The 14,069-nt window shown below is 40.5% G+C and overlaps 1 protein-coding gene across 8 annotated transcripts in view; it reads right to left on the bottom strand.

Moving 5' to 3' along the window:
• The window catches only part of grm8a (glutamate receptor, metabotropic 8a), a 251,267-nt gene that overhangs the window by 22,930 nt on the left and 214,268 nt on the right, over positions 1-14,069 (bottom strand). For all 8 annotated transcript variants that reach the window (XR_011105114.1, XR_011105115.1, XM_068731418.1 and 5 more), the window contains 2 exons: positions 2,349-2,488; positions 605-751 (listed from right to left, as the gene is read on the bottom strand). Coding sequence is in view for 6 of the 8 variants with exons in the window: in XM_068731418.1 (XP_068587519.1) it covers positions 605-751; positions 2,349-2,488 (287 nt within the window). In the remaining 2 variants the exon portion in view is untranslated. The remainder of the gene's footprint in view (positions 1-604; positions 752-2,348; positions 2,489-14,069) is intronic.

Here is a 14,069-nt window from a genome sequence, read left to right as displayed (position 1 = left end):
TATTTGTTTTCATATATTTCGACGAAAACACTTTGCAATTGATCACCAGAATGCATTACCAGGATAGATCACACTGGACTGTGACTTGTTTGGTTTTATATTTTGAAATAGACCATTTTAATAGTACATGTTTTGCAAGTATTTACTAAAATCCTCAGTGATTGAGTGACAAAAGTGAATTATGTTTTAGGTGTATTTCTCTGCCTGCAACCTGTCGACCGTGTAATGCAAGTATTCAGACAGTATACAGTTTTTAATGGAAAGTCTCATGAAAAAAACAAAACACCTACAACAAACACCCACAAATGGTTCATCCATATACTCAAATACCATCTGCAATGTTATGCTGAGCCTTACTGTGCTGTGAGACTACACACGACAAAGCAGCTAAAATCCTGCGCCATGGTACTTTTAGCATTACGTTCTTGACCGGAAGCTTTTTTTTATATTCTTTCTTTTTAAGTTTGTGCCAAATTCACAATGAATACAGCAGGAAACAACAAAACGAGAGACAAGCCTTGAAGTTCTACATCACAGGTGAATGATATAATTCCAACAAAGCCAACAGCAAGTCCTGGTGGCCTGTTCGTCTCCAGAGATCTACCTGAAAATGATATCCCTCACAGCGTTCACAGTGCCAGCAGCACGGCACGCCTTTGACCACTTTCTTCCTTTCGCCTGCGCGGCACGGGATGCTGCACACGGAGGGCGGCAGAGATGGGTCGCCTTTCTTCCAACGCATGGCCTCGACCTGGAGAAGGAGAGGTGAGGAAACGGAGCGACAATAAGACAAAAGGTGTGAGATATGACAAATGAAGGTTTTCTTTTGTTTTTTTCTGCAGTGCATGTGGCATTACAAAACTTCCCCACCTTCTTGTGGGATATTATGCTACACAAAGATTAGCTGCCATCTGCTGCAGCTGACATTACTTTGTGTTAACAGTCCTGCAACACTCTGTACCTGCAGAAAGCGTGGATTCGGGGCAACTCGGAGAGCAATTAGCACAAGAAGATCCTCTGATCGTTTTCCTGAGCACTGCCGGACACAAAACTAACACCAGCTAGTCTGGAAGCCAGTAATCAGACCATAATCAGATCTGGCACAAATAGGCCATCTGTATTTCCTTCTGTGTGTGTGCGTGCACATATTCCAACATGTGTGCATTTTGTTTGTTTGTGCTTGTGTCATACTGGCATTATTGCGATTCCCTGAGCTTTCCGTATGTCTGGTATGTGTGAGTTTCAATTTGTCGTTATGTGTGTGAGTTTTTGTAATTATACCCAGTCCCTGAGCTTCCATCCGTTGCCGAGGGTGCTGAGTAAAATGGAGCGTTACTGTTTTAAACAGGCACACAATGTACCAGTCCAACAAAACTAGTTAGGAGGAAAAACTCATCAGGGACAGAGAAAATGGACTTGATTTGATCACTGACACACATATAGAAACACACACACTTGCAGCATTTGAGCAACAATATTGGGTTACAGGCTGTTCAGTACTGCTAAAATGTCCGTCAGGAGAAATACTCTCATGTACATTTGTGAGTGTGTGTGTGTGTGTACAGAAGTGTAAATTGTTTAAAACTTTTCTTCATTCAAGGCCTTAACAGTTCTTGCAGACTATTTTGCAACAATAACCGTAAAACATGCACCACACAAAAAAAACCCTCCCTTCCATGTATTACCTAAATTACACGATGATAACTGTGATGGGATTCTGCTCTATCTATAAACATCACCTCACAGTAACTGTGTGTAAATGTACCGTATGTCCTAAACAACATTTACCATGGAACTAACAGGCTTTACTTTACCAGTTGCACAGAGCTGTCCTGCCTTCATACTGATGAACATTCAAACAGTTTGATGATCACCATGCTGCCATCGCCACATCTGCCACTGTGCCTTCAAACCCGACTGGATTGTGAAACAAATCAAATGCATCTGTCAATTTGTCAACTGTCAAAGTGCCCATTCATGTGTGCCTCAACTATGAGTAGCACTTTGTGTCTATTAGTCTTCTCATCTGTCATCTGGCCTTTTCTAATGAAGTCCTGGGTGGATTTAGAACACCAAGCACACCGACGTGCTCAAGGAGTTTGTGTGTGTGTGTGTGTGTGTGTGTGTGTGTCATCCTGCCAAGGCATGCGGTCTATAATGCCTCGAAAGATTCAATAAACCACTCAAATCAAAATACATTTTGGATTACTCTAAAAACATTTTTTTCTTCTTCTGTATGACACAGAAGTCAGCTCCTAGAACAATTGCAGATAGAAAAGAAGGTTAAAAATTGCAATAATTGGTTATAATTGGGTTGTTTTGCACAGTGAAGAAGTGAAAAATCTCACTTTGAGGTGTAGTTTATTGGTCCAGGAGCCAATGACTCTGTACTCTGCAGTAGACCGGTTGGTGATCTGGTACTGGAAGATATCGTATCTTCCTGGGGCGTCTCCGTTCTCATTAAAAACCACTGGTGTACCGGCACTTCCTGGATCAAACACAGAAGATGTTGGAGAGAGAGGGGACATTAGTTGTTTAATGTGATACAGTTACATTTTGATGTGTGCTCCAATGGTTCCATTCTTAATTGATCCCCACAAGAATGAGCACAACAACTCCTGAAGAAGAAGGATACAGGTTAGGTGATGGGCGACAGTTAAATAAGGAATGATCATCATAGTTAATAGAGAAAATGAAATACACTGAGGTCGAGGCCTCTATAGACGTCTACTTACTATATAACAATTTATATATGAAATAACACATTATGCTCCAAAAACAAAGGCATAAATACACAAACTACATACAAGGGGAACATATAAATTGAATGAAGTAATATTTCCTCAGGCGATGTGTTAATGAGCAGAGGTGAAAAAAGAAGAGTCTTTAATCTAAGATGTGTTGTATTGTACCTGCAGGTGTGTGTGTGTGATTGAATAATCCACATGCATGGATACGTTTATGTGTCCTCTAAGGTTTAGTTTTCTCACTATCAATAAGGCTGAACACAAACCTTTTATCCGTCTCCCTTTCTCGTGTCTTTTATGCAGCAATACAATCAAATCAGATTGCTGAATCTGGCAGAGCATAAAGGAAATCCAATTACAGTGAGGATGTGGAAAAAGCACTGCATTATGGAAATTCCACCTGCATAATATAAGTCATCGATACAGTGCGACGTTGCTGAGAATATATAAATATACAGTTCCCGGTTTGAGGCAAAGCACGGGAGAAACAGTGTGGAGATGAATATTGCAAATCGACTAAGAGAATGAAAACAGAGACTGACAAAGGAGAATGTCAGACAGCGAGAGTAAAGCACAGACAATGAGGGATTAGTAAAGACTCTCTCACTGTCATCATAAGTAATGAGGGATACATATAATGAGTAGAAGACAGAGAATAAACAAGAATGAGGTTAATGGAGAGAGATTGAAAAAGATGAATGAAGGAAGACTAAATCAATAGAGAAACAAAAGTAGAGGTCTCGATCTCTTATTGTTACCACAAATTATGCATGAGGTTCATTTCTGCGAGAAGTTGGACATGTCCAACTGTAACTGTTACCTCTTCCACTTTAATATCCCTGCTCACATACACACATGCACGCACGCACGCACGCACACGCACACACACACACACACACACACACTAAACTAATGGATATTGTCCAATGCAATCTTTTCCCCTGGACCTGCAATGAGGTCTTCTGGCAACTCTCTGTGCACCGCAGTAGCAACGGCACAATTAGTTTGACTTCTTTATAACCCGGAGAGATTTGATTTGAATACTGCATAGCCAGTGCTGCAAATGCAATAGTGCTGACTGAGATTTGGTCATTATCACAATATAAAAATAAATAATTAACACAAAGCAAAAGGCTACCTGACTACCAATTTAGGGCTGGTTTCTGCAACCTGTTATTAAACGGGCCCTAGAGCTATAGACCGAATGGGGAACAGAAGTAATGTGTAGCGGTGAAGTGTGTTGTTGACAAGGTTGGAGTAATAAAGTTGTTTGTGTTATTGGTGCAGACTACAGAGCCTCTGTGTTATTATTTTATTTCCTCATAAAGTATAGGCGCTGCGTAACCCTCGGCTTCACAAGCTAAAACCAAAGCTGTCTGTACGTAGTCTTACTGTTTAGCTTAGTTTGCCACATGTCTTATTATTATTATTTTAAACTTAAAGTCACAAGGACAAAGGATAGGAGAAATGCCTGATATTGGCTAATGCCTGTGTTCTTCATTCTTTCTAAATTTCACTCAGGAATATTATTTATTTTGTTGATATTTTCCAGTAAAATATGAATGAGTTTGTTTATTGACTTACTGTTGCTGCTCTGGACCTAGTTATATTTAAAATATTCAATTATAATCTGCCTCTTAATTTAAAGACAACCATGCTGACATAGGAACCGTATAGCTAATATGCACTCAAATTAATCACAAAGTCATATTTGCATCGCAAATTGAACAATGTTATCGCACACTGCCAATTTTCCTCATATTGTGGAGGCCTAAAACACACTATACCACCAAACACTGTAGAAACCAATCACACAACGACGCCGTTGTGACCAACAAGCAACAGAGTGACACGCTACAACCTACCGGAACACCAACAAAATATCTGACGATGCCCCAGTAGCCAAATAAAAACAACATTTCAACACATTACCGCCCTTGTGCTCTCAATCCTTTACAAGCTGACAAGCAACTTCATTTCTTTGCATGCATTCCCCAATCGCTCTCACCGTCCCTTCCCTCCGTCTCAATTCATCTTCCTCTCTCTCCCTCTTGTCCTCCAGATCTTCATATCTTTTTAATCTTCTCTCCTTTCCCTTCCTTTTCTGGGAAATGAGCAGGCATAAAACACAAATGGGTTTTTCTGTTTACCTCATCCAAGTGAGAGGGTGAGGGTTAGCCACAGGACATATCCATGCCCAACAGAGTGAAAACTACAGCCACCGAATTGTCTTTGATTCCTCTTTCTCATATTCTCCTCTATTGTCATTCACTGCCGTGTCCTTTTGTGGGGCCTTTGCCATACTTTCTTTTATGATCATCTCTTTACTCATCTCTTATCTTTGTTCCTACTTTCTATGCCTACATCTACCAACTCTCGCTTTTTATCTGGTCCCAGACGATTGTCCTTCCTTGTCTTCCTATTTCCTTGGTTTACTAATTAATCAATTCCTTAATTGACACCCTTCTTCCCTTGTTTTCAATCCATCGTAATCTGTTTTGGTCTCTTCTCCCCACAGGCCACCCCTCTCTCCCTCAATTTCCCTCCATTCTGCCTTCTTTGCAGTAATTTATAGTATAAAATGAAAGGAAGCAATAAGGGGGAAAACCAACATAAACTAACAAAAACAAGGAGAGGCAATTAAGTTATTATAAAAGTTATCAGAGATTATACAGGGCTCACCAACAAGGGCCTTCCCTGTTTTATTTGAGCTTACTTGATTGGTCTGTAAAAGAACACAACAAGGTTTATTTCTCACCCAGCGATGAACATGTCATATTTTCCTCATCAGTCTCCTATTGGCTGACTATCTTCTAGTTTTTCCTTTGCACCAATCATGCCTCATTAGAGCCAGTTAGGGATGCAGCAACTAAATGTTTGGCACAGAGACATGCTGGCAGGTACTTTAAATTATGCAGCACAAAAACAGACTATTTGCTCTGAAAGCAGTGGTTACCTTGAGTAGAAAATGATAATTCAATCTCATAGTGTTTGTACCATTTTTTCATAATTTCTGAGTAAGTTGGATAAAGACGCCGCAGTTTTAAAAGCAACAGCAATTACTGCAAACACACGTATAATAGGCATGACAGGAGCTCGCAGCATCAGCCAATATGTTGGGAAAACAGGTAGCTGACAACCCCTCATCAGTTCTGATTAATGTTTTGGTTTAAGAGATGCATGGACAGGCTTACTGGCCTAATTAATTTTCTTTTGGGTTTTGTTGTGTTCACACTTATTTCTAGAAAAAGGATATTGCTGGTTGGGGCACGTGGAATTTTACTGAGTCGCTACAATGTAGCTCAAACTAACGACTATAAAATAACCATGCGCTCTTTTATTGTTTCACTTCAAGAACAATTCATCACAGCTAACAGCTAAATTATTTGTCTGTTGGGCGAGTTTTAGGAAAACTAGAATCAATCTGGCTGTACTGTATGCCTCTGCTAAACAGTCACGGTTGCAGTTTACATCCATGTCAGTCGAAAATGTCATAATTTTATCCTTTTAGACATTTGAGTGAAATTGTCATAATTAGCATCATCATTGAGTCATATCTTATCATATCATACGACCAAATTCTAAATTAGTTCATCGTTGAGGTCAAGTGGATGTTTGTGCCAGGTTGGAGAAATTCCCTCTGAGCTTCCGTGCAAAATATTGTGTTCACGAGAACGGGATGGATGGACGGAGAACCTGAAAACGTAAGGTTTAAGGCCCCGGCTCTCACCAGCTTGGGGGCATTAAAAAACAAGTTAATGGACTCTGGCTGCACAGCTTTATCGGTGTGGGAGCAGTTACACACAAACACGTAGCTTTTATCAACCTCTCGCTTTAGTTGCCATGACCTTGAAAAACAAATGATTCACCTGTCACCCTGGCAACACACTACCGCCTCATTCTGTAGTCATAGCTCACATGTTCAGTTGTTCAAAGCAAGATGCTGCACTAAAGAAAAAAAAATGTCTCTGACGTCACCTGAAAGTTAAACACATTTTTGTTCCCACACAAACAACCACACTAGGGTCACACGTTGTGTAACATGACACGTGTTTCTCCATGTTGACGCTGTTATTTGCATATCACTAAATGAGCGTTTGGCAGGCATTGTTAAATAAATCATGTTGCTTTGCGTGCATTGTGGTAATTCTTTTTTATCACTGCCATCTGTGTTTTGTTGATGTCTTTCTCAACTTTTCTTATAACTTTTATGCACATAGGGTTCGATTTTCAAGAAAACTTTTCCTTGTTCAACATTTTGCCAGAACCAATTCAAACAAACAATTATACCATAAAAGTGCATTTGGATATACTGTATTTTTATTCCTTACAGTTTTTTGTAAATTACCTCAGAACACACATTTTTTTTTCGGTAACTACTGATTACATTGTCACTATTCCACCTTAAAATACTTGTTCTGTGAGGACAGAGTCATTTCGTCTGATGCTAACTTCTCATTGTTATTCATTTTGCATAACCTAAAGCAAGCTGACAAGTTGCTAAATCACACAGGCAGTGCTATAAAAGGCCAGGGGGCAGATGCATGTTAACACAATGAATTGTCTCACTCCCTCTGAGGGGAATAACAGTGAAGTCTATGAGTTTCATTTCTAATTTGGGGGAGGTTGGGTACTCGGATTAGACAGCTTGAGCACGGTGAGAATGGCTGACACTTCCAGTTGAAGAAGAGTGAGCATGTGTGTGTGTGTGTGTTTGGAAGAGCAAGCGTTTCCCTAGACTTAGTTCAACTCCGCAGGTTCTCTCACTGCAACTGCAAAGCACCATGGTGACACCGGCATAAGCTCTGCTGAAGTGTCCCTGAGCAAGATAATGTTTCCCTGCATGCCAGAGGCACTGCTCTGTAGCTTCCCTGCAGAGTCAGAGCATTTCCCTTTGGGGATCAACAACAGAGTATCACAGAGAAACCCACAACTCCCACAACTTTCCTCTTGATTTGCAAGGGAAGTTCACCTTTTGCTATAATAATGTAACAGGATATCTACTAACGAATGAAAGATTTCATGCAATGAAGCCATGGTGAATTTAAATCTAGTTGAAATAAACTGGCAGACAGAGACAAACCCGCGGAAAGAGAAGGAGAGTGGAACACTAATACTGGCACAGGAAAGTAAATGAAGAATTGATTTGCTTTGCCACTATGTTTCGGTACATTCAATGTCAGTCGCATCCATCTGAATCTGAAAAGAAGAAATTAATAAGAGATATAAGGATAAAAGTGAGCAAGACATCGGAAAAGCCTCAATATTAAGCCAGCAACTGTAACAGCTACAGAGAGGCAAAATAAGAGAGAGAAGAAAAGAAAGAAAATGGAGGAAAATGAGTGACAGAGAAAGATAGAAGGGAAAAAAGGAGAGTAACAGGTCTGCGGGAAAGCATCAAACCCTGTCTAACTGACAGATATACAAAACACACACACACACACACACACACACACACACACACACACACACACACACACGAGGATTGGATAAAATTCACGGGAGAATATGTGCGAATATCACATATCCGGCAAACTGAAAAGACTCCAAACTTTCTTAGTTTGACAGACAAAAGGGGGGAAAATGGATGGGGAGCTACAGAACTACAGAACTGGTTGAGAATGTCTATTAGCATAGGCCTTAAAACTTCCCTGGCTGACAGAGATAGAGATAGAAACAGGCAGATGGAAGGAGAGGGGCCGAGAGTGTATGAACAACCGCCCCCTGTTACTGGAGCTAGAGCGACAGTGAAACAAAAGAAGTATAAAAAGAGAGATGGATGGAGAGAAAAAGTTAGAGAGGAAGAAGCAGAAGGGCTGTTATGAAGCCCTCAGCCTTGCCTGGTTCACTTTGGCAACACTAAAGGTGAATAGCAAGTCTTCTTAACGGAGTCTAAATGTTTATGACGGGGAGATGGATGCAAAGACGACAATGCAGCACGCATTAATAAAACATGGGTCCGTGTGTGTCTGTTCTGAGCTTTTGTCAACAGGCTCCCATCTGTGTGAGAGAACGAGACGACGGACAGTGAAAGAGAATAAGAAATGACGGAAGAAAAATAATAATAAAGCCTGAACTCATCCCATAAAATAATGCCAGTTTCACAATAGTCTCCGGTGGAGGAAGTACCTGAAACTGAGCAGCTGGTTGAATCCAGACCTCCATGGCTTATTTCCGCACTCCTTTCTTCTCCTTTCTGAATGTTCTATCACATAAATTGGCTCTTTTTGCAGGCTGTTTGCAGCATCCTGCGAGCCAGCTTTCACCGCTTGCTGAATAGCTATCCTGATGGCCAACCCTCCCTGCTTCCACAGCAGCTGTTTCTCCTTCCTCTCTCTCTATTTACCTTCTAGCCTTGTTTCATCTCACCACTCACTATCTCAAAACTACCCATTTTCTCCCATCCTTTCCTATGCGCATTTCCAAAGTACTCTGACTCTCCCCTTCTCCCTCTGTCTATCCATCCTTACCCCTTAAACCTTTCTGCTTTTATCAGCCTTTCTGTTATCACTATTCCTTGGCTGAGTAGGGGAAAAGGCAGACAGGGAGATAGTCTGTCAGAGAGAAACAGAGCAGATGATAGAACAGGCAAAAGAAACATTACATGTTTGAAGAGGATCTAGATCTTACTGGCAATGACAATGAAACATTGGCTAAATAGTGAAAGTGGCATTAAGAGGGAGAGGGAGGACCAGAACAAAGGAAAGACTGTCGAGAAGGAGTAAAAAAAAAAAGACACACTGCACACTTTATTCAGACAAACCAACTAATGCGAGAAAGCAGACTGTAAAACACAAAACAGCTTTGTATGGCAATCACCAGTAATTACAGAAAACTAATTTAAGAAGCCTCCATCTGTGTCATGATCTGTGTTTGCTGCAGTCTGAGGGCGAAAAAAAAGGAAAGAGAGAAAAGTGAAAACAAAAGCGATAAAAACAGAGGGAGAGGGCCACTATAAAGTTGATCAAAAGAGACAAAACAGCCTGGACGGGGGACGGAAATACAATTTAGAGGGAATGAAAGCGAGGGAGAGGAGAAATAAACAAAACGAGAAACAAGGAGTTACATTACCAGACTTGGCACGGAAAGGAGAGGGTGAATAGTAATGTTGATGATATTACACTAGTTTCAGACATTTGTAGTAACCCGTGAGATACAGCTCCATATTATATTACGCATAAGTAGTGTCCTGCAGCATATATTTCAGTTTATATGAGAAATAGAAAGAACTTTCCAGCATTTTCAACTCTTCCCTTCAAAAGGACAAAGCCATAAACACACACACACAGCTACATATAGATCCATAACCCTCTAATGTTCATTATTCATCCATTGCTATGTCCTTTTTTCTACCCATCCTTTTGTCTCTACCTCCATCCCAACAGTACAGGAGGTCATGTATGTTAAAGCCTAGCACATGTGGCTGCACAATGCTGTATGTCAGAAGATTACGCGTGCTTGTATTTTTCTGTCTCCACAGCCAACAAACTCACATTTTATCCGGTTAAATCTAATCTCCCTCAACAACACATTCATGACAGGATGTATATATTTGGTGTCAGAAAAAAGCTGCAGAGATGTGAGATTTAGTGGTGTCTTAGGATATGCAATAACAAATTATTATTCCCGTCTCTCGATTCCTCAAACTCAATTCAACTCCAATCCTAGGTTGTACTTGTGTCTGTGTGGTTACATGTCTGCCTGTCTTCTGTATTCATGTTGGCGTTCTGTTTGATTGCTTTTATATCTGCCTATTCTTATTCTGTTTTGTTATCTGAAATTGTATTCAGTGAATGACCCCCTTGCAGAAATTAGTGCCATCGCATTTGCAAGAGGTAATATAGAACATTGAGAAGTTAATGAGGAGAGTAATAGAAAACACTATATGGAGGAATACAAGCTATATATACACTAAAAAAAATGAGCTGTCGGTCGGTCTGCATGCCAGTAAATTGACAGTATATGTTCTGACTTTCTGTTTAGGCTGTCAGTCATTCTCTCAACCAGCCAAGTATACACCTTCAGCTTACAGTGGGTGGGAATTGCTTCTCATGGGGGTGTTCACTGCAAGGGAGCACTACCAATGTAGTGAAGGTGATACCACCTGCACAAGGTTGGACGTAATGTCAATAATCTCCTACTTACTACCTGTTGCTTGTAAGGGAGCAGCAGGTAGTAAGTAGGAGATTATGTGTGAGTCTAAGGAGTTACGTCCGTGTCTGTGTGCCAGAGGGACGGACGTGAACACACAGAAGACCGGCATGAAATAATGTAATTATGTAATAAACATTGTAATGTACAAGACTTGATATCATTTGAAATGTCATTATTGTTACACGGTGAAATAATTTGACATTCAGAGACATCTTCGCTTTCCTGCACCGAGAGCCGGGAGGCAATTAGCTTAGCTTAGCTTAGCACGATGGCTGGAAGCAATGAGCCTGGCTTTCTCCAAACCTCTGTACCAGATATACTTACACTACGCAACCCCCTCTAAACCCGAAAGATATACAGTGTCAATCAGTGACTTTTAGACATGTTTACATGCAGACTTTTAAACTTTGGACATAGGCAGGCTAACTATTTTCCACGACTTCCATTCTTTATGCTACACTATGCTAATCGCCTCATACCTCAACCTCAATATTTAATGGGCAGAAACAAGGTAACAATGTGGTATTGATAACCTCATCTATCTGAAAAGAAAACATATACAGGCTGCAACTAACAATTATTTCACTATCAATTAATCTGCCAATTGCTTTTTATCAATTGAGAAATAATTGTGAATAAAATGTCAGAACATTTTTGAAAAATGCCTTGCTTGAAGTGGTGCATTTAGATAGCTTGTTTAATGTGAATAACGCAAGATATATTAATGTCACTTATGTGTGTGACCGCATATTTGAATATTTGGAACCTGTTTGGCTTTTTTTTCTAGAAAAATTACTAAAATGAGTAATTGATTATCAAAGTTGCAGCTCAAAAGCCTATTTCCCAAAATGTCCGTTTTATGTAAAGACCCCATTACAGTTTAGTGATACACATTTCCATGACTGCTTCAGTGTGCAGCTGCAGCCCTCAGATAACTGTTCACTTGGTTTGCCGTTCTGTCAGGCTGAGTGACTCAGATAGCCCAGGTTCTATAGCCAGGACTATTATCATCTACCTTCTACATCAATAGAGCCAATCGCACTATACAGGTGCTGTCACTGTATCATTTTTTGGGGTTTCTATTCTGTTGTGTCTGCTGTCAGACACACTAGAAAAACATTTGTCGCTTTGAATTGAGGGTTGTGACCATACCTGTTATTTATCGAATAACAATTGCAAAACAGATGAGACAAAAAATATATGTATTTTCAACTACATTATGTTGGACGTGACCTATGTTCATCATCAGTCAAACGTCTCCCTCCTCTGACATATTGTTTTGGATGAAAGTCAGACATTCTTTCTCTCTCCATCTTGTCCTTCCCAAGGTTGCCCTGACCCAAGAAAGTTTAGCAACTTTGAGTTCCTACGCCCACTGTTTCACAATTTCTTTCTCTATTTGCCCGTTTCCTCTGCTATCTTTTCCTCAAGATGGAACTTAAAGTTAAAGAGTCTGTCTGTCTCTCCCGTCCCTTTCTTTCTAATGCCATACAATATAACATTTATCGTTCTCATTGTTTTCTCCCAGTTTCTTTCTTCTCAATGTCATGATGCCCCGGTAAAGTGTGAGATATATCTCAGTCGGCACATCTTCTCTGTGTCTCTCCATCTCTTCCCTTTTAGTTTTACTCACCTATAGTCCTCAAGCATTGCATGCTTCTATTTCACTCTTACTAGGACCATCTTTTTTTTCCTTGCCAAATGGAGGCATTGTAGAGGACTCTTCACATCTGTTTTCCTTCCATGCTAAGCTGTTATTAGCAAAGTCCATCTTGGTTCTATCTCTCTACGCCAACACAACCTCTCTCCTTGTCTTTTTCAGGTCTCTCCTGCCAATCCGCTCTCACATGTTCAGGGCCAGATGTCCATCTGTTTTTGCTCCATGTATGTCCTCTGATTCTCACCACACCCTCCTCTCTTCTTCACATGTTCTTCCCTCCATCTCCCTCCAAGGTCATCTCCACTCCTATAAGCCCCGCTGTCTCCTTCGCTCCCTCTTCCTCTCTCCATCATTAATGCCTGGTCAAGTTCATCATCTTCAAGCAAGTTACTCCTCTAGTGCCATCTCCCTGTGTCTCTCTGAGGTCATTATGAGTTCATCATCCCCTACTTCTCTTTCTCCCTTAGGTTGTGCAGGCAGGTACAGAGTTCATCATCTCCCCTCTAATTAGTGCAAGACGGTTTCCATAGTGAAGTCCATCTTGTCTCCCAGCAGGAGATATAAACCTCGCAGTGATAACCTCACTATGAGAGTATTTTCCTGCATGAAAACACACACACACACACACACACACACACACACACACACACACACACACACACACACACTTGTGTGGAGGACAAACTTAGGTAGATGTCATCATTGTTCTGACTTTGCTTACCAAGCCATCCAAAACTTTACACACAATATTACAATCAAAAAGGGCAATCAAGATCACAAACGGTACCCTTGTGTGCAATTCCATCAGCTGACATCGCACTACACTAAATAACAGGCAAGGAAGTAGAGAAAGAAGTGGTCTTTGATTTGGGACTTTAACTTTAGATCAAATTACCAAATCATGACAACTAACTGTGTCCGAGCAAGGTGTCTGTCCGACACTATAAATATGCGTATGGATCTAAAATGCAAAGGCTAAGTGGTTTCAGAAAAATAGATACATTACACTCAACTCTCCTAGAAATGATGCAACATAGTTGAAAAGATGCAGGTTAAATCCTGCTAAATGGGAAAACTACGCCACCTGCTGTTGAAAATGTGTACCTGCACTGAATAGTAGCCGCAGCGCACTATGGGTAATCCTCAATGCGATGGAGGATTCGTTACAAGGTAATGTGTCTGTGAATGTCCGTGGACAATATAATGTTAACTAGCTTGATAAGTACTTAAGAGTTGAGGTGGCTTTATTTGGTTGAATATTAATTGTCTTAGATTATATTCGCCATGTTTTCATTAAGTTAACTATACGTTTTTTATGTGTTTTATTGCCAGTAAAAATGTCTCCGGTTTAGCTAGCTAACACTATCGTGATGCCGTCTTTCTAGACAAAGCACCCGCTGTTGTCCGCAAGAGATGACCATTCTTCTGTTGTCCTTTTTCATAAATGCAGATGTGGCATAAACCTGCTGTTACCACAAGCCTGACCAGCTCCATGAGATTCATTTAGT

The sequence above is a fragment of the Cebidichthys violaceus genome, unplaced genomic scaffold (assembly GCF_023349555.1).
Source record: "Cebidichthys violaceus isolate CVI_PGR_0920_01 unplaced genomic scaffold, fCebVio1.0.p SCAF_51, whole genome shotgun sequence".
Taxonomy (NCBI): Eukaryota; Metazoa; Chordata; class Actinopteri; order Perciformes; family Stichaeidae; genus Cebidichthys; species Cebidichthys violaceus.
The sequence above is the reverse complement of the archived record's forward strand: the minus strand, read 5'-3'. Positions and strand labels throughout refer to the sequence as shown.